The sequence below is a fragment of the Trichosurus vulpecula genome, chromosome 5 (assembly GCF_011100635.1).
Source record: "Trichosurus vulpecula isolate mTriVul1 chromosome 5, mTriVul1.pri, whole genome shotgun sequence".
Lineage (NCBI taxonomy): Eukaryota > Metazoa > Chordata > Mammalia > Diprotodontia > Phalangeridae > Trichosurus > Trichosurus vulpecula.
In genome coordinates this window covers 50,055,371-50,076,269 of record NC_050577.1, presented here as the reverse complement: position 1 = coordinate 50,076,269, position 20,899 = coordinate 50,055,371, and the positions used below count along the sequence as shown (strand labels likewise).

At 40.4% G+C, this 20,899-nt stretch overlaps 1 protein-coding gene across 1 annotated transcript in view; it reads left to right on the top strand.

The window, feature by feature from the left end:
* The window catches only part of CDK14 (cyclin dependent kinase 14), a 657,433-nt gene that overhangs the window by 462,569 nt on the left and 173,965 nt on the right, over positions 1–20,899 (top strand). Inside the window, exon 11 of the mRNA XM_036761007.1 lies at positions 8,114–8,177. Within this exon, the coding sequence (XP_036616902.1) occupies positions 8,114–8,177 (64 nt within the window). The remainder of the gene's footprint in view (positions 1–8,113; positions 8,178–20,899) is intronic.

Genomic DNA, 20,899 nt, shown 5'->3' with positions numbered 1-20,899 from the left:
GGAGAGGGGATACCTCCCTCGAAAGGAGTAAAATAAGCTTAAGTGGAGCAAAATAACTAGGTGTATTTTCATACCTGAGGAAGAAAACAGTGGGGGAGAAGCGGGGATGATTTAACTAAGATCACAGAGACAGTAAGGGGCAGAGCTGGGATTTTAATCCAAAGCTTCTGACTCCAAATCAAAGGCCTATTCCATTATACTGCATTGCCTTGTTTTATAGCTGGGATGCTGAGATCCCCAGAATTGAAGAGCCTAGCCCCCATTTATAGAGCTGCTACGGGGCCAGATTTGAATTCAAGCCTTTCTGATTCCAAATCCAGCCCTTGATATACTAGGTCCGGGATGCCTCTTATTTTAGAGAATGCTGTATGCACATGTGGGGCTACAGAAGCTCGGTTATGATTGAAACGTTACAAATGATTCAGTGTTCCTCTGGATGACTGAGAAGTCGCCTCCAAGTCAGTTGGAGTTCCTCTGGCAAGAACTTGAACTCATTTCCTTAAGATCTTTTGTGCCTCAGGGGGTGACTTCCCTTCTCACTCTCTCTGTGGGAGCCCCCTCTACTTCTTAGAGTTTGCTAGAATTGTTTGCAGACTATTTCTGCTGATCCAATATTGGGGTTTTCTCCATTTGGCACCACTCACTGATTTTGAGAGCTCTGGGGCCTTCATTGTGCAGCAAAGAAAATCACCCGAGTCTGCTGAACATCAATACGGGAAGCTAGTGACATTGCTTATGGTTATAAGAGCAGATCAATAGTTTAGGCAAATTCTGACTTTTCCTTGTAGAGGTTTGGGGTGCTGGGACTCCAAGAATGACTAAGGGAAGGCTTGAGTGTGTGAATTCATTCCAGGAGACTCTGCCTTGGCATTCTTGGGGTCCCAGCACCCCAAACCTCTTCATCATGATGTAAATCTAATTTGGGACTCTGCAGGCCAAAGCTTTGGAAGGCTCCCTCCTCCATTTGGTCATTTGCCAAATAAACAGATCTCAGCAGGGAAGTCACTTCTCTAAACCCCTCCCTCCAAGCTTGAAGTAGGATTTTTTTGCACTTGAGATAAGCCCTACAAACGAAGGCAAAAGCATGCTTCCTTGGGGGGTGGGGAATGTGTATACCATTGCATTTGGGAGACAGAGACCCTAAGATACATCAATACCTCTGACAGGAACAGAACATTCTGTCCCCAGGAACTGGGCTATTTGCTGTCTTCCTATTTAAACAAAATGTTGTTATGGTGAGCTAACATTTCTGTAGTTCTTTTGAAAAGCCCCTTTAAAGCTGTATCTCGCTTGGTCTTCACAACAACCCTGGGAGGTGGGTGATATTATTACGGATAAAGAAACAGAGGCAGACAGAAATTAAGTGACTTGCCCAGGGTCACACACCTAGCAAATAAATGTCTATGGCCACATTTGAACTTGGGTATTCCTGACTTCAGGTCCAGCATTGTCTTTGCTGTGACATATAGCTGTTTCATCTAAGATAAAGTCAAAAATATTTTTATATTTGGCATCCAAAGTGCCTGATTTGGAGGAGAAAGAAGTAATGTGGTAATCCATATAGCAAACATGGAAGATTTGGTGGAGAAGGCTAAATGAGCTTGAAATTAATCTTTCCCCTTCCATTCCTCTTTTCCTTTCCCTTTCCCTCCAGCTCCCCCCAAATATGTTCCAGGTGGTAGGTACATACATTTAAGCATCACAGGAGCATTGAGGTAGGGTTGGCAGGGACTTTAGAAGCCATCTAATTCAAGCCCTCTGCAGATGAGGATACTGAATCCCTCAGGTGTTTACTGACTTACCCATGTTCACAAAGGTAGTAGGCAAATGAGGCATTTGAACTCAGGTCTTTTGATTCCAAATTCAGTATGCTTTATATTATCTTGTGTAGTTGTTTCAGTCATGCAACTCATCATGACCCCATTTGGGGTTTCCTTGGCAAAGATACTAGAGTGGTTTGCCATTTCCTTCCCCAGCTCATTTCACAGATAAAGAAACTGAGGCAAATAGGGTTAAGTGAATTGCCCAGGGTCACACAGCTAGTGTCTGAGACTGGATTTGAACTTGGGAAGATGAATCAGGGCTCCTGACTCTAGGCTTGGTACTCTATCCACTGCACCACCCAGCTGTCTCCGAACTTTACATCATACCATTGATTCATAAAGATCGATCTCTTAATTTTGCATATGAGTAAACTGAGGCCCTCGAGAGTTAAAATGACTTGGCTAGTGTCTTAAAGAAACACTTATTCACCTGTTACTGAAACTGAAGTTTAGCTGAACTGGAGTCAAACAGCCTAAATCTTATAGATTCATAGATTCTTCAAAGCTGAGAGGGACCTTAGAGACCACATTGTCCAACCTTTTCACTTTACAGAAAAGGGCTCCCAGAATTAAGTGTTAGAAATGGGAAGAGAACTCACTTCTGACTCCCCAGCCAAACCAGCTTTCTGCCATGTTGTTGGCATTTGACCCTCTCTAAGCAGAGAACCGTGGTCTCAGGACTCAGAACATGTAGTTCAGCAGGGAGGGAATCACTTTCCTTGGCCACCTAAGCTCACTATCCCCATACCATACTCATCTACTGGGAAAGTTTAAGTAGCTTAGGAGAGTGAAGATTCAAAGGGGGAAACGCCTCAGGGGTAGAGGAGCCGGTGGCCTCCACCTCCACCAGGGGTCTTCACACCTGTGCCTTTGCCACTGTTAAAAAATATTATTTGATCCAGTCATCCACACTAGCTTTCTTCCTAACCCTCTCATTCCCTTCATGGCCAAACTCTTTGAGAAAGCCATTTATCCTGCCTGTCTCTTCTTCCTCTATTCGTACTTGTTTCTGAACTCTGCGCAGTCTGGTTTCTGAATTCATTGTTTATCTGAAACCACTGTCTCCTAGGTTGTCTTTTTCATCTCTTGGTCGCCATATCTCATGGCCTTTTCTTAATCCTCATTCTACCTGACCTCGTTGTAGCCTCTGCTGTCATCTCCTGTATACTCTGTCCTCTCTAGGTCTTGGTGACACTGTTCTCTCTTAGCTCTCCTGTTTTCCTCTTCACTGCTTCTCAGTCCACTTTGCTGGATCTTCCTTTGGGTCACACCAAAGTTCTAGTCTCAGCCCTCTTTTCTTCTCCCCGTGTACGCTTACTTTGCTTGGTGATCTCATGAGCTTCCATGGGTTCAGCTATCATCTCTATGCAGGTGATTCCTAAATCTGTATATCCAGTCTTAGTCTCTCTCTTGAGCTATAGTCCCGCATTACCAACTGCCTTTTGAACGTTTCCATCGGTATGGGTCTTATAAATATGTCAGTCACAACGTGTCCATAATATAACTCACCTTTACCCTCAAACCCTCCCCTTTTCCCACTTTGCTATTACATTTGAGGGCATCAGCGGCCTCTCAGTCACTAAACTCAGTCCTCCTACACTCACATTCACCCTATTTATCCAAACTCAGGTCAATTCTTGTCTTTACCTTCAGTACATGTGTCATACGTCCCCTTCTCTCTGCTTACAAAGCCAACACCCCTGTTCATGTCCTCATCACCTTCTGCCTGGACTGTTGCAATAATGACGTTCTAATTGACTAGCTCAAGCCTCTCCCCACTCCAGTCCCCTCACTCAGATGCCAAAGTGATTTTCTTTAAGCATAGCTAGGCCTGACCATATCAACCTCTTACTTCAGTAAGTACTTCAGTAACTCCCTGTTCCCTCCAGGATCAAATATTAAACCATCTGACCATTAAAACCCTTCACAATCTGGCCCCTTTCCAGTGTTCTTACATTTTTTCTGCCCTCCACGTACTGTAGAATCCAACTCCACTGGCCTCCTTGCCATTCCTTGCACACACCACTCTATGGGCTCTCTCTCTGCCTTGGCACTCTCTGTTCCCGATGCCTGGAATGTTCGTCTTCTTCTCCTTTATGCCATGTTTCCCTTGGCTTCCTTCAAGACTGTAATCAGGTGCCACTTTCTACAGGAGGCCTTTCCTTGTCCACCACTGCACTGGGAGTGCTGTTCTTCCCAGATTTCCTCCAAATTACCCTGTATATATCTTATATACTCTATACATAGTTATTTACAGGTTGTTAACCTCATTATAAAAATTCCCAGAGAGCGGAGACCATGTATTGCCTTTCTTTGTATCCCTGGTACTTAACACAGTGCCTGGCATATAGTAAGTACTTAATAAATGCTTGCTGACTGTTGAAATGAATACAAAGCATCATTCTTATTATGTAGCCACTTTGAAGTTTTAATGATGTACTACCCACAGTTTGGGTGTTCCCACATAGTGTTTAATGAATGATTCATTATTTTCAGAGAATCATAACAAAAAATGGTGAGTGGCCAGTAGAATTTTTTTTTTAAGTATCAGTAGCTAAAAAAGATATACACAGCTGATTTCCATTTAATGGTACAAGGCCACACCCCAGTAAAGCCATCTCAGCTAAACCAATTTGAGGGTAATGAACAGGCCTCAGACCCATTGGTGAGTTAAGGGGATGTCTACCCCAAGCATGCGAAGACTTCCCCTGGTGAGAATGGCCAGATGAGAACAGTTTGTTCCAATAGCCATGAAGACAGCTGAAGCAGGCTCTGTGGAGCGCTTAGAGATTGGTTAGACATCAAAGATGCCAAGGGAACCCACTGCATCCTGAGCTATAGCCAGTTCTCCTAACTGTTGTCTTGCCACTGGACCATGATGACTGTGCAAATCTGCCTCACTTTTAAATCCAATTCACAAGCAATTCATGGAGCATCACTCCTTGATGTCATTTCATATCTTTGAAAATGAAGGACAAACAACAACCGAACATCATGGATGATTGAATAATGCATACCATTTCCCACCTGGTATTGATCCTCTACTTCCTTCCTCTGGAAAATCTTTTACAAGGAGAAAATTAGATTTTTATTTCATCTTCTGCTTTTTGCTTTTCTTCTGATGAAGATATAAATGATTAGCAAATCTGGTCACATAGCCAGGAAAGAAGATGTCAAAGATGCAGAACATCTGTATGTAGAGAAGATGGTTGAGGATTGAGGTTTTATAAATCAAACAGTCAGTCCTAAAGTGTCCTATCTGAGACTTTAAGCAAAGTATAGGGAGATGAAATGTTTGTGCTTGGTGGATCTAGTCTCTTCTTGCCAGGAGCTTCAATGTCATCGCATTAAAGCTTGCTGGTGTTTAAAGTGCAGAAATGGAAAACGTGGCCAGCAGTGATGTGATCAGAAACTTTAGCTGCCGTCTTTCCATTTAAACACACGCACACGCACACACTCAATTCAGAATGGATGGAATAAGTGCATTATACTCTTATTAGGAGAGAATGAAAATCTCTGGGATCCTGGCTGATTTTTATTTAAAGGAACCAAAAAGCATGGGACTTATAATATGTGGGATATAGGATACGCCCTTGCTGTTGCCTGGCTGGCGGAATGGGTTTAGTTCAGCCCTGCTTCTCTAAAGTTCGTCACCTAAAATTGGACACATGGTTCAGATGCAACATTCCCCAAGACAGCTGTGTCTGCTCCCAAAGACTCTGAGTCCTCCCATCTCTGGTGCTAATTCTGTATTTTGCCTGGAGACACTATTATCACAATTGTCAATGCAAAAGAGATTCAAGGGAACCTACCCAGAGTAAACTTCTAGATCCAATCCTATCACCTCCACAGCCCTTCTTGTACTTCCTCCTTCCTTCCTCGGCTTCTGGTCAGAGAAGAGAACAGGGGGGAAGAGAACAAACATTAATAAGCATCCACCGTGTGCCAGCTGGGCTAAGTAAGAGTTTTATACATTTTATCTCATTTGGTCCTCATAGCAACCCTGGGAGGTAGGTCCTTTTATGTTCCCCATTTTACAATGGAAGAAACTGAGGCAGACAGATTAAATGACTTGCTTGGGCTTATGCAGCTAGTAAGGATCTAAGGCTGGGTTTGAACTTAGATCTTCCTGACTCCAGGACCAAAGCTTTCTTTGCTATGCCAATGAGTTGACTCAGGGAGACATTTATTTATCTATCTATATATTTATTTGTTTGTTTGTTTATTTGCTGTTGATCCAAATAGTTATATCTATTATAATAATAATGGTTGAAGTGTATTTAGCATTCAGAGCTCTTCTGCTTTTCCTCATTTGCCTTGTAGCAACAACCTGGAAATACTTAGCTACAAAGACTGGCAGGGAGCCAACCAAAATGACCAACAGGAAGAGATGAGAGAATCAATGAATGATGAATTATCAGTTATCTGTAAAGTGTAGGGCACTGTGGGGCTCAGGATACCCCCCTCCCCAAAAAAGAAACGATCACTTACCTTGAAGAGCTTACCTTCTGACAAGAAATGGACACACATAAGTGTGTGCGTGCATGCGTGTGTGTGTGTGTGTGTGTAAAATTATATCAATATCTATAGAGATAAAATAGAGGAAAAGAGAGAGAGAAATAGGTAGGTAGAGATATATGGATAGAAAAAGAGAGATAGAAATAGATGACGGATGGTGAGATAGAAATAGAGAGACGTAGACATAGATTTGTCGTTCTTGTTGTTCAGTCGAACTCTCTGTTGATTGCATTTGGAGTTTTCTTGGCACAGATACTGCAAGAAAGAGGGATTGCAAGGAGGGGCAGGAGGGAGGCCATTCCAAACTTGGAGGACAGACTATGGAGGCAGCCCTGATGATGGGAATGAGATATTATGTATGAAGGACTGCACACAGCCTGGTTTGACTGGGCTACAGAGGGCAAGGAAGGGAGGGATGTAATACGTATGAAGTTTAAAAAGGTCCATTGAAGCCAGAAGGCCTTTAAATGCCCATCAGAGGGTTTAGATTTGATCCAAGAGGCCATAGGGATTCACTGCAGGTTTTTGAGCAGAGGAGAAACAGAAGCTTTCTTGTGGTGGGGAGGTGGCGGGGAGAAGGTTGCTTGCTGGTTCTTAATTCTGTTCCACCTTATCAAATGCTCAGTGTTTTCTGTAAGATGAAACTCTTTTTGTGGTTAGTTGTTTACTTTTATTGTTAATTATTAAGTTTGTTTGTTTAAAGGGGTTATCTTATAACTCTGAAATTCTGTAGTTCTCTAATGGAAATGTTTCCCCTACAACCCCTACGCATGCCAGGCTAGGCCAGATTTCTGTTACAGAAAATGAGAGAAATAATCTTACTCTTAGATCTGTAGGTGGAAGAGACCCTAAGAGGTCCTTTATTCCAATCTCCTTATTTTACAGATGAGGACACTGAGGCCCAAAGAGGGGGAATCACTGACCATAGGATGGTCCCACTAGCGGTGTCGTAAGCAGGAGAGCTGGTGCTCATTGTCCAGTTCTCTGACTCCAAGTGTGGCCCTCTTTATACCCATAAGCTTCCTCTTCAGTTTCCACACCGTGATTTTGAGTGTTTTTTGGGAGTGTACCAAGTAGAAATTATCAACGTAAGAGTTCCCATTTAATATAAGAATAGACTCACTTTTTTCAGTGATTTTCCTTCTCAAAGAGTAGGGTGTGGCGAAGCAGCTGAAGTCCATGCATTCAACATGTGGGTGGAATGATGAAAGAATAGGAAGATTTGTATCTGGAGGAGAAAAACCTTGACCTGTCATTGTTACATATTTTAGCTTGATGAATAAGTACAATAAAGGATGGTGTGCATTCAGCTGTTTGTTCTAATCCTTTGAAGCATTAGGATGCCTGAAACAGAGGATTTAGGGAAGCAGATAGCAGAATTCTTAAGACGCATTGGGCAATGAAGTGTGTAACTTTGGAATGAGGAATGAAAGCTTCGCAAAGAAGCCCATGGGGTTGCCTACACACTGAGCGATCCTGACAGCCCTTGGTTCAAGTCCCAGACTGACTGATCAGGTTTAGATGTGATTTATAAAGCACAGCAAATACAGCTTTTCTTACCTCATTCAAGTATTTCTTAAATTACAAAGACTTTGGTCTGGGGAGGCCCTTTAGCCAAGTTTTGCTTTCACTCAAGTAAAACGTCCTGGCACATGGTAATAGGAAGAGTCCAGAGTATCATAATACATGGTGTCTAATGTTCCTGGACACTGGAGGATTCTGAGTGCTTCAGAAATATTAACCATTATTCCCCGTTTCCTGCTTTTCAACAGGTTCTTGGAACGCCCAATGAGGATACTTGGCCTGGAGTCTATTCTTTACCACATTTTAAGCCGGGTAAGTTTGTTTAAGCAGCTAGATCCTCTTAAGTGCACCACCCATTATGAGGATACGCAAATAAACCTTTTCCCACAAGCTCACACTAAACCTCAAGTATGTTCTAGTCTTTTTGTATGTCGTGGATCTCACTGATGTTACGTTGTGGCTTTTGGAAGGGACTTCCACGGTAAAGTAGATTGGCTAGCATCTCCGGTGAACTCACTATTTGTTTCTCCAACTATCTCACCCCTCACTAAAGTTTTTGAATCTATCGTGCTGCTTAATTTTTCATTATCCTATGAGGTTCTGTTTTCTGTCTTCATTTTTACTCCAAAAGGGGCTGGTTTGGCCTAATATCTTTTTGCCCCAAAGAAACATCTGTTCAGTTTTATAGTCATCTCTAATTGTATTAAGGTTTTCCTCAAGCTGGACACATCTGATGTCAATTCTGGTTCACAATGAAGCTGAGTTCCATGCTCACCATCCAGTCTAACACACATACTTCTATTCCTCTCACCTCTGCTTACTTAAGGAATGTATCCTCGAGAAGGGAGCTAAATGGATCTGTTTTTTTCCCAGAGGAAATTCTTGAGAAATTAAGGCAACTAACACTTGTTAAATACCTCATATGCGACAGGCATATATGCTGTGAATACCAAAAAAAATGACAAAAAGTAGTCCCTGCTCTTGAGGAAACTCATAGTTAAATGAGGGAGAGAACATGTAAACAGAAGTGTCAATGAAATTTTAAGTTTCAGTAACTTCAGTAGCATTTGGCATGTTTAAAGTGGCACAAAGACTTTTGGAATACCCTGTATGAAAGATAAATTGGAGATAATGTAAGAGGGGATGTACTAAGATTAAGGAAAGACTTCTTGCAGAAAGAAGGTAGACCTTTTGCTGGACTTGAAGGAAGGCTGAGAAGGTAGGAGGTAGAGATAATGAAGAAGAGACTCCCAGGCATGGGGGACATGGGTGGGAGGGAGATGGAATATCTTGTGAGAGGACCGGCAAGGAGGCCAATGCTGTTGAATCATAGATATGTTTGGGGAATACTGTGCAAGAAGCCTGGAAGGGAAGGGGCCAGATTGTGCAGAGCTTTAAAGGTTAAACAGAGGGTTTTCTTTGATCCAGGAGGTGATAGGAAGCCCCTGGAGTTGATTGAATAGGTGGTAGGACAGTCAGGTCTGAGCTTTAGTGGAATCACTGTAATAGCTGGAGGACGGACTGGAATGGGGAGAGACTCGAAGTCGGGAGGCCAACCAGAAGGTATTGACAGTTCATCAAGCGTCAGGTGATAGCTAGAGATTGAAGATCTGGTGGAAGAATAAGTGACAGTTTATTTTAATCACAGCTTATTTTTCTAGCTATGGGCGAATGCATAATTCTAAAAATAAACTTTAAAAGAAGGAATAAGAAGCCTTGTGGCTTTCTATGGGTAACACTTAAATACTGAAATATGTGTGTGATCTCATCAATTTGGATCTTTCTTCCAGTGATGGAGATGGCAACCCATCCCTACCTTCCTGTCTTGTGCCACATCCTCTGAATCCTCCCTAAAGTCACCACACTCCTGGGCTAGTGACCCTCCTAATTTTCTCCCATCAGTGCAAGGCTACCAGTGGAGGACCCTGACTGCCCGTTGGGAATCCTGATCTTATCTCAGCCCTTCTTCTCTTCCCTAGGCTCCATTTTCCTGGTGATATCTTGTACTTCTGTTCTTCTTTGGAGTTCCTCGGTGGTTCTATGTGGCAGCCTGCCCACATGCACACCATGTGCCTCTTCATTGCCATCTGTGTCATATTCTTTTTTGAATTTTTCAAAAATGATTGTGTTCCATGTCTCACACTCACACAATAACAGTGGTTGAATGTATTTAAAAAAATTTTTTTAAAGATGTACTTCTGTTTCCCAGAGAAGTTTTAACAGTAGAAAAATCATAGAAGACAAGCTATTCAAACTTTTAAATAGTTCTCATCTCTTAAAAGATGTTCCTAAATAACTTGAGCATCAATTGGTTTGTTCTTGTTCTCTCCCTCTCCCTGTCCCTCTCTCTCCTCTCCTCTCCTCTCTCTGTATTATGCTCTCTCTCCCTCTCTCTCTCCCTCTCCCGCTCCTTCTCTCCCATCCACCCCCTCTTCCCTATTTTTGCTTCCTCCCATTCTCTTTAGATATCAAAACAGAAACCTTATGTACATGTACACGTATAATGTTATATAAACACATATGTGTATATACATGTTTCTGTTTTGATATTTAAATGTAATAACCTTTTAAAAAATGTAAACCATGGCATTGCCTAAACTTAATAGGAAAAAGTAGAAATGTAATCCATTTCTTAAAAGCAGTCACATATTTCCTGGACAGTAGATGGCAGTCATGAAACTTTCCCTTTTCCTGATTATACTCAACTCAGAAGTATCTCTAGGATTCTGTAGTTGTCTTTTTAATTTTTTCAGGCGGCCCCAAAGGGTTGGAATTGGACAGTCAATAAAATACAGTGAAATGAGCTATTTGTAACATGGTTCTTTTGTTGGGATCTTTCTCCTTTTTTCCCTCTGCTATAAAACATGGATTGTGAAACACAGACCCACCATAAAATTGCTAAGAACAATTGCAAGGAAGCTCTAAAATTACCCAATTCTGTGAAGGGAAAAGGGGCTATGGATAATTCCTGTATAGGAGCCAACCCTGCTCCTTTTCTCCTCATCCCTCTTTTAGGGGCCGTAGGAATAAATTAGCGATCTGAGCGGATGGTTGAACTGAAATGCTATTTTTACCCTCCTTCACTTGGATTGTTTTCTCAAAGTGGATACTGTTCTGTGAACGCTTTTCCTCCTCCTGTGTTGCTCCAAGTACTCCCTTTTTTGTGCTTTTGCTGAAAATCCTAAATGGCCTCTATGTTCTGAGATACTTTAGAAGTCCCACAGATTAGGGAGATTGGACTAAGTAAGAAACATTCTCTGTCTCATCGACTTGTTCCAAGTCAAGTACCAATGAAGTGCACCATGCTTGATCAACTTTCCCAACTTGGAAATCTGAAATTCAGCATTTTTTTTTAACATGTTAAGGTCTAAAGTCCCAAGTCTCACATGAGAAACAGAGTGGAATTTGAAAGGAAAGACTTATTTGTAAAATGAGAAGCTTAGATCAGATTATTCCTGAATTCTGTTCAGCATCATATCCCTTGGGGGAGATCCAAGTCAGACTAGACTTAGCTTCATATGGCTCTATGTCCTTTTATATCGTTGATACCTGAATGTATTATTGTCCCTTTCAGTGTGCTACCATGTATGTGAATCCTGTAAATGATTTACATGAAATGATCATGTAAACGAAACTAGAAAATGTCTAAGATAGTGTTCCTGCAGCAGGGAAACAGACTTGCTTGAGTATATGGGGAAGAAGTTTATCAGATATTAATGCATTAATATGTAAGACGCAATATTAAGTTTTTCTCATGTGGCAGTGATTGAAGTGAAAGTGAGGCACGTGGTGGGAATGAGCAAGCCGAAGAATGTCGTAGGTAAGGAGCCTTGATGCAAAGGAGTGAATGCTGTCATCATGGAAATGTATCAGTGTTAATGATGTTCTGGTCACGTGGTGAGTGAGGGGGAGAAATAAGAAGTGGATAACCCCAGTGCTCCGCTGGTGTTGTGACCCCGGGATATTGAGGGGATCCTCTATGGTGAGATAGTGGCAGAACCTGGGCAGTGGTCGCATCGGATGTATAGGCAGGGTTGGTTTGCTATCAGCTTCATTGGAGGGAACGTCCAAATTGATGAGACCACACATCCATGTTAGTTTTCAAGGCTTAGGGGATCAGGAAAATTATAGATTTAGATGGAGTGGGAGCCATGAAGAATTGCTTCTCTTTCCTCTAATCCATCATGTAGCCTTTGTAAAAGAGGAGAAATTTTAGGATCTACCTGAGGGAAAGAAAGGTTAGATCTTGGTGTTTTGATGTGGAAGTTATTCCAGGAACAGGACAGGATTACAGGATCATATGTTGAGGACTGGAAGGGATATTAAAGGCTAGTGGAGCCAGCCCTCCTCATTTTATAAGTGAGGAAGCTGAGTCTCAGAGAAGTGACCCGCCCAAGGTCACAAAGGTTGTAAGTGGTAGAGTCTTGATTCAAACTCGAGTCCTCTTACCCCAAATCCATTGCTCTTGTCACTGTACCGTGATGTGGCTTCACAGTAGGAAGGAAACAAAACAAACATTTATTGAATAACTACTGTGTGTGTTAAGCACTTTGCAAATATTATTTCATTTGATGCTCATAACCATCCTGGGAGATAGATGCTGTTATCTTTCCTATTTTGCATTTGAGGAAACTGAGGCATATAGGTTAAATACTTGGCCAGGGGCACATGGCTAATAAGTATCTGAAGCTGGATTTGAACTCAGGTCTTTCTAACTCCAGTCCCAGAACTCTATCCACTTGCCACCTAATTGGCTAAACAGTAGGCCTAGAAGTAGAAATGAATGGATAAGAGAAAAGAGTCAGTTTGCTTGGGAGGAGAAGAGAATTAGTTAGATACTAGTAGGAAGACAGGGGAAAGAGAGGTGGTTATTATTTATTTTTTGTCTTTGATATTTATCTAGTATCAAATAATCAGAGTATGTCAAGAAAGGAAGCATGCATTGTGCATCTACTACATGCTCAGTACTTTATAAATATTATCTCATGTGATCCTTACAACAGCCCCAGGAGGGAGGTGCTGTTATTCATTTTACAAATGAGGAAACTGAGGCAAACAGAAGTTAAGTGACTTGCCCAGGGTCTTCCAGTCAGTAAGTGTCTGAGGTTGGATTTGAACTCAGGTCCTTTCAGCTCTACCACACAATCCAGCTTCTTCTACTGTGAGCTTTCACTTATGTGCTCTTGTATGGTGAGAGACAGGATACTCCCTCAAAATAAAAGACCTTAGCCCTTGTATAGAAGGAAGAAAAAATGTAGAGTAGAATTTCTGGGCCAGTAGTGATTTTATCATCACCTCTTGAGTTCTCTTAAATTTTGACAAATGCTTCCTTTTGTTGTTTAGGATTTTAAAGATCATCCACATTTTCTGATTTTGGGGGGTGGGGTGGGGTAGGGGGAGAGCACCAGTAGAGTTTGGTTTTGTTAATGAATGTTAATACAAATGAATCAGTCTTTTTGATGGGAACGTTCTCATCATTTTATGATCTTGGCCTTAAATCGAGTTAACACTCTTAATTCTAGCATTCTTTGAGCTAATTATCCAAAAGGTCGGTTATTTTTCCTTGGGTGTACTTAATACAGCAAAGACAAAATGCTGATTTTGAAAAGAAGCCTTACTTCCCAGATTCCTGACCTTCTCTTTTGTTCCGAACTCGGGTAGTTTTCTCTAGGGATGCCCTGAACAAAGAGAATGGGGAGCAAATCTTCCGCCAAAAGGAAGTGACTTGGTTCAAACAAGCAAAGTATGTATAGTTTAATAAAATTGATATTCCCCACTAAAAAAAATGGATGACTGGATTATGGCTGAATCAATAGATGCCTCATCCTGTCCTCATATAGATGTTCACATTTATTCTAACTCCGTATTCCTTCACTCCAGCTTATTCCCATAGCAACCTTCCATCACATGCTGCCCTATGGTCCATAGCCCTGCCTTTAAAAATGCGCATTTAAGAGGCTAACCTGAGAACTCTAGGTTCTACTGGATTCTACTATGCCTTTAAATTTAAATCCATCATAAAAGAAATGGGTATTATTACCCTCCTCTCCTATTGGAGGAGAGTAGTGGTACTGTTCTGCCTGGAATGTGACTGCCTCCCTACTTTTCTCCCCCCGTGACTTTGTGGTTCATGGTCATTTAAAATTGGCGTCTTCTAATACACTAGAGTCTCATTATAATGCTGTCCTCAGGGTGCAGGCTGTGGGGACCACCTTTGAGGTTAGAGGTTGTAATGAGGTCTTTTTAGCACTTCAGTAATTATAGCCACATGGATGAGTTTTCCAGGCAGACCACATTCCATACTCTATGACAGCTAGTATAGATAAGACTCTGTGGTAGAAAATGCTCTTGTCTTTTTCATGTGTCGTTGCATTTTATTACCAAATTCATTCACAGGTTAGTTTTTTTTTCCTAATAGTGATATCTGTTTCAGTGCAGGAAGACAGGTAAGGTGGTAAAATGTAGGGAATTACATTTTCTTGCTCATAGTAATACAGTTCCATCATCAGATGCATGCATACACATATACATCTGAGAAGAGATTTGATAATATACACACATATTTATATAGACACATATGTATTGTATGTATATATAAATTTATATATACATGAATATATGTATGTGTGTATACAATACATGCATATATGCATACTTACATACTTGCATGTGTGTGTATATCTATCTTAGACTTTAGGTGAGTATATATCAAAAGTTTCAAAGAAAGAGTTGATATAATCAAGAGTTCTGAGAGTTAGGAGAGTGATGAAAGTATCACATGAACAAGATTCTGAGTATTCACCATTGTGAATATTCCCTCCAAAGATAAAAGCAGCATCTAAAGAATCCTGGCACTGAGAGTTTTCCAGTGAGCTCATGTTCTGAAAGACACATGTACAAAAGATGGAAGCAAAGCCACGTCTCCAAGGATATATTTTATTTGTTAAAGAGGGACCAGGATGTGTAAGAATAGTGTAAAAATCCCAAGATGACTGAATCCCAGAGTATGCTGAAACTTGTGAATAATGTTTTAAAAATAATAAAAACCATATAGGAATAATCATAGGATCTCTGCTTAGAGTATTACATTCAACATCAGTGGAGAAAAAATGGAACCATTCAGTTCTGATTCTTTTTGCTTTTATCATCCAGGAAATTTATGATTGAGAAAGGTTAAGGGAGAATAGTTAAGGAACCAAAGATAAATGAGGAAAAAATAATAGCATTCCAAGCATTCTTAAATGAATTTGTCCCCTGGATTAGCCAAGTGACCCTCCAGGTTACTGTAGAAAAATCCCTTCAAAGATATAATCATTAGACTATTACCTTTATGGAATCAGGGTGTTTGGGAAAGGTGCTGGAGTATTAGAGACAGATAAATGTCCCAATTTTCAAAAAAGAACAAGGTAGATTAATTAATGGGGACAGGCCATTGATGTTGAAATCATCCCCGGTAAAATTCTATAACAGTTAACAAAAGAAAGAGTTTGTGCGTACCTAGGAGGGAAAACAGTGACCACTAGAAACCATTTAACTTCTCTAAGAACAATTCACTAGCAGTTGAAGAATGGTTGAACAAGTTGTGGTACGTGAATATAATGGAATGTTACTGTAGTACAGGAAACATGGAATATGATGACTATAGAGAAATTTGGGAAGACTTATGTGAACTGATGCAAAGCGAAGTAAGTAGAAACAGGAAAATTATAAACACGAGTACTACAACAACCGAAATGGAAAGAAAGACAAGAAAACAATCGAAATGGAATGCTGTATAATTATATTGACTAAGCTTGACCCCAAAGAAGAAAAGAATAGGCACCTTTGCTCACTTCTTTTGAATACATGGGGGACTGGGAGTATAGAGTGCTGCATATCATGTCATTCCTTTTCACTATATAGGTTAGTTTTGCTGAATTATTTCCATTGTTATGAAGACTTGCTTTCTGGAGAGCATGGGAGGAGGGTTGCTGTATCTCTCCCCAAACTTAGCCATGGTGCTCTGCACGTGGTAGCCATTGAAATATTCTTTAAAGTTATTGTGTTTTTTTTTTGCCAAAATGCCTTCCACATGAGTGACATTCATCAGCTATTGGTTGATAAAACATAAGACTGTGGAAAAGGCATGGAAGTTAGTGTGAAATGCCTATAGTAAAATAATAATAATAATTGTAATTATAGCTAGCATTTATATAGCAATTTAAGGTTGGCATATGTCAACCTACTTGATCCTCACAGCAACCCTGGGAGGTAGATACCATTATAACCCCCATTTTACAGATGAGGAAACTGAGACAAACAGAGGTGATGTGACATGTCCAGGGTCACACAGCTAAATAAGTGTCTGAGGCAGGATTTGAAGTCCTGGTCATATACTCTTTCCACCAAACCACCTAGCTACTTCACTTTGTCAGAAGCTGCTGCAAACGTTGGGAAAAGAACTATGTAATTTATTACCCCAGACAAGATGATCTCTTGAGCTAGAGAGCAAAGTATCTCACAAGTAATTGCCCAGATTATAATAGAAAGTACATGCACAGAGGTTCTTTTAACTAGTAAATAACTCCTCCTTTTAGCAAAAAGTGAAATCTCTTTCAAGAGTAAAGATAAAGAAGGCGGGTTGTTGGAGGCATCTTCAAGAGTCTGATGTGCCAGGAGCTAACATCTACAGACATATTCATAACAGAGAGGATATCTGAATTTCAGGTCTTGGCAGTACAGTACAACACGACGCAAGGAGGATCAGACTAAACAGGGCGTTACTGCATTCCTTAGAAATGGGCACATGCAGGCTTTCTTGAGCCCAAGGGAAAGGGATGAAATTCCAGAGGAGTGGGGTCTTCTGGAGACCCGCTCTGGGCTAGAACCTGGCCCTTTCCTCCCTTTCCAGTCTTCTTACACATTACTCCCCACCATGCACTCTGTTGTGCCACCATTCTGGTCTGTTTTCTGTTTCTTACATGACACACTCCATCTCCAATCTCCATGTCTTTGCACAGACCATTCCTGATGCCTGAAATGCTCCTACTCCCCTCACCTCTGCCTCTTAGAATCCGAGGCAAAGGTGACAGGGGAGAGAGTATTTGTCTTCAAAGGATTCCAGGGCTCAGTTCCAGTGCCATTTTCGGGAAGCCTCTGTGATTACATAAAACACATATACATACATATATACTTTAGAAATATCTCTAAGTATGTATACATATGCATTCATACACCCATAAACGCATATGAACACATTCTCTCCCTATTAGAATGTAAGTTCCTTGAGGCCAGGGACTCTTCCATTTTTTTCTTTGTCACTCTGGCACTTAACATAGAGCCTGACAAGTAGAAGTCACTTAATAAATGCTTCTTGTTTGATTGATTGACTGTGAGTAGACATTTTAAAAACCTTGTCAACTCTACAGGTATACAATAGGAGAGAGTAACACACAATAAATAAAAATATGTCTCTTCTATATGAGTGGTGGGGCTAGCTATCGTTTACTGTTATTTATTATTTTATTCCCTTTATGTTCCTTAGTGTTTTGTTCCTATGGAGTTCCTAAGGTTGCATAGAAGTTTTAAACCCAGAGTACTTTTGCAGTAAGCACTGCACCTGATTAGGTCAGGGTCTATCTCTACTTATATCCACCCAAAAAAATGGTCAAGTCAAAAGCAGAAATCTGTGCCCACTTGAGACAGTAAGTTGGCAGACTGGATAGCTGTGGTCAGGAAGACCCAAGTTCAAATGATTCAGACACTTACTTGCTGTGGGACCCTGGGCAAATCACTCAACCTCTTTCAGGTTGCTCCTCAGTAAAGTGCAGAGAATAACGGCACCTACTTCTCCTCTCGTCTCCCTCTTCTCCTCTCCCCACCTTTCCTCTAATTTCCTCTCTTCTCCTTTTTCTCTTTCCTCCTTCTTTTCTCTTCCTCTCCCCTCCTTCCTTTCCTTAGCCTCTTCCGCTCCCCTCTCTTCCTCCCCCTTCCTTTCCCGTCTCCGCTCTCTCACCTTCTTTGTCTACCTTTTCAAAAATCTTGATGATCTCGAATAAATTAGGTTAAAGCTCAAGATATGACTGCATAATTTACACGATTATGTAAATTATGCCAGTGATTATGCAAATGAACATTGACCTTCAGCTTAAAATTTCATACTTTTATATGCTTGATCCAGGCAAGGCTATCTAGGGTCCATCATTGTCCCAAAGCCTATTAGCCAGATAATGTTTGTTGAACCTTCTCTAAATAACCTATTAGTGTAAGGTCAAAATAACCTGCCATCCCCAGAAATATATTCTAAAGTATAAGAAGTCTACATACTTAATTAAGGTTTGTTATAGATGCCCATTTCATTGAAAATGAAATTTACGTTATAGCAGAGTACTACTTTTTATGTGTTTTGTAGGTACTTTTTAGTATATTGGTCTCTTAACTCTAATGTATCTAACATAATCAATATGCACTTAATCAGCATGCCCATTTTCTAAGATTCCAAATGATTTTACGACTTTAAGGTGAAGTTGTAATGTTATTGTGGCCTTGTTTTATGACCTGCTGTTGGTCATTTTTATGATGGATTTGATATTAACCTAATCCCTGATTTTATGGTGCTCCTAAAGGAAAAACTAAACCTTATTCAATGCTCAAATGCCAGGCACTGCCCAGGAAAAAGGACCTACTAGTCCAGAGCAGAAGCCGGCAGAGCAGACTGGCATTTAGGAGACTTGAGGCCGGCTTTGCCTGATTCCAGCTCCCTTTACCTCCTTGGCTGTTTCATTTATAGAGCAGCAAGGTCACCAGTAAGGAACATAGTGCTGACTACACATGGGTCTTTAAAAATACACACTGCCACCCATTTGACCAGGACAAAAAAGGGGAGTCTGTACTGGTACAAAGAGGTACAAATGGGCAGGCCTAGAGGCCTACTCCCTTCCCTACCTCCACTGGCTCCTGGTCTACCTCATTCGTGCCTTCCCTTTTGAGTTAGTGCCTCCACATGCGGGCTTTCCTCCCCTACCCCTGCTTGCTACTGCCGTGGCACCCTCTTCTTCCTCCACTCCCTCCATCCTCCTACTCAGGCATTCTCTAATTTCCAAAGTGAAAATTAGCTGGTCTGATTAACTCATTGTACTAATGAGCTAGCAGGAGCAGGTTATAGGAGCCTCTTGGGGGTCCCTCCTCCAGCCCCTTGCCCACAAATTCATTATAGATAACAAAGGCTTTCTGGTGATTATGATTATGGTGACAAATGGTTAAGTCTTTCTCTTTATTGAATTATACAAATTATGAAAAATAATATAAAAATATAAATGGTTTACATGATATTGGTATGAAATCTCTCTGGTATTAGACAGGTATAGCCCCATATACATACATACATACATACATACATACATACACATGCACATATATACATATATATATATTTACATGTTTGTTTTATACATTATATTCAAAGACTCCCTCCCGACGCCCCTGAAAGACTTTTCTCCCTTCTATGCCTTACTAAGATTTTTGATTCAGAGATTATTTTTTTTTACTATACCTATTTTTACTATACCTGCTTCTTTTTAAAAACAATTTCCCATTTATATTCACTAGAGGGCCTACTCTAATGCCATACCAGTTGATGACATTATTTGCCGATCATGAGAAGAATTTTAATGTAATACTCAATTATATATTTTTTTAAATAAAGATATTCATATGGTTGCTGGAAAATTTTTTTTTTTTACTTTCTCCCTAGCTTTGTCTCTGTTTCCCTGTATCTGTTTCTCTCTGTGTCTGTATCTGTCTCCCTTTCACTCACACACACACACACCACTCTAACTCAAATTCCTGATGGAATTCTAGAATTCTTTTTTAAAAGAGTGCTTTATAATCCCATGAAAAAGCTGGAAAATTGGAGGGAGAAAAAAAAACAACAGTGATTTCTTTTGAAAACTTGTATAAAATTGCCTTGTAAAATTTATTTAGAATGATAAATTTAAAAATTTAAATTGTTCATTTTGGAGAGCCTTGTACTCTAAGATAATTTTTAAAAACTATGTATTAGGAGAATTTTCATGCAAAATCATTTCAAGCATCATAGAGTTATAGTTCCCATGTACTGACTTCAGGGAGTACAGCATTAAGTACACGATGCATTTTTGCCTTTAAGCAGTGCATACTATCATTTTCCAAAGAATGGAAAGAAGAATTCAGTGCCGTCTTCATTCATGGACTTATTACTAAGTTGATATTTACATTGGTGGTTTAGTTCTGCCCTATTGAATTGGTTTCTAAAGATTTGGAGTAGTAAGTATCCATTTATGCAATAGCAAAATTGTAAGTAATATTAGGTCCTACAGACACAAAGATAAAAGTGAAACTGGCCCTGCTTTCATGGAACTTACATTCTAATGGAGCAAACCACACATACATGAAAGAGTCGGACACAATCCACTAAACAGCAATAAAAAAAAATAATTATATGCAGGAGAAATATAAAATAAATCCAGTATAAATAATTATCGTATAGTTCAAGGAAGGGCATGATAGTACCTGGTTTGCTCAATAGCATAACAATACAACCCAATAATATAGAATAGTTTACGGATGATAGATTTGGGTATCCAGTGGTCTCTAAGATGGAAATAATAACATTTGCACTGCCCTTGCATAGGATTGTTTTGAGGAAGGCATTATGCAAACCTTAGAATGCTTTATAACCGCATTGTTGTCATGGACCAAAGAACATACTTGGGAGAGGTGGGGAAAGGGAAAAAAAAAAGCCTCTTGCTTTTCCACTAGTTTAAATGCAATGTTTATTTTTCCCCCAAAATTCTCATGGCAGACCAGATGTATATTCAGCTGTCTGCTAATAAGCTCACTTGTGAATTCTGCTGAAATTTCCTTTGGCTTGAACCTGTCCTTGATGCAAGACTGTCAGAAAGTGCCTCTTTATCAGTCAGATAATAATGTTTGCAGTAGAGATTATTATGACACACCACAAGTGTGTGTGTGTGTGTGTGTTGTTGTGTATGTGTGTGTACAAACACATGCTATTA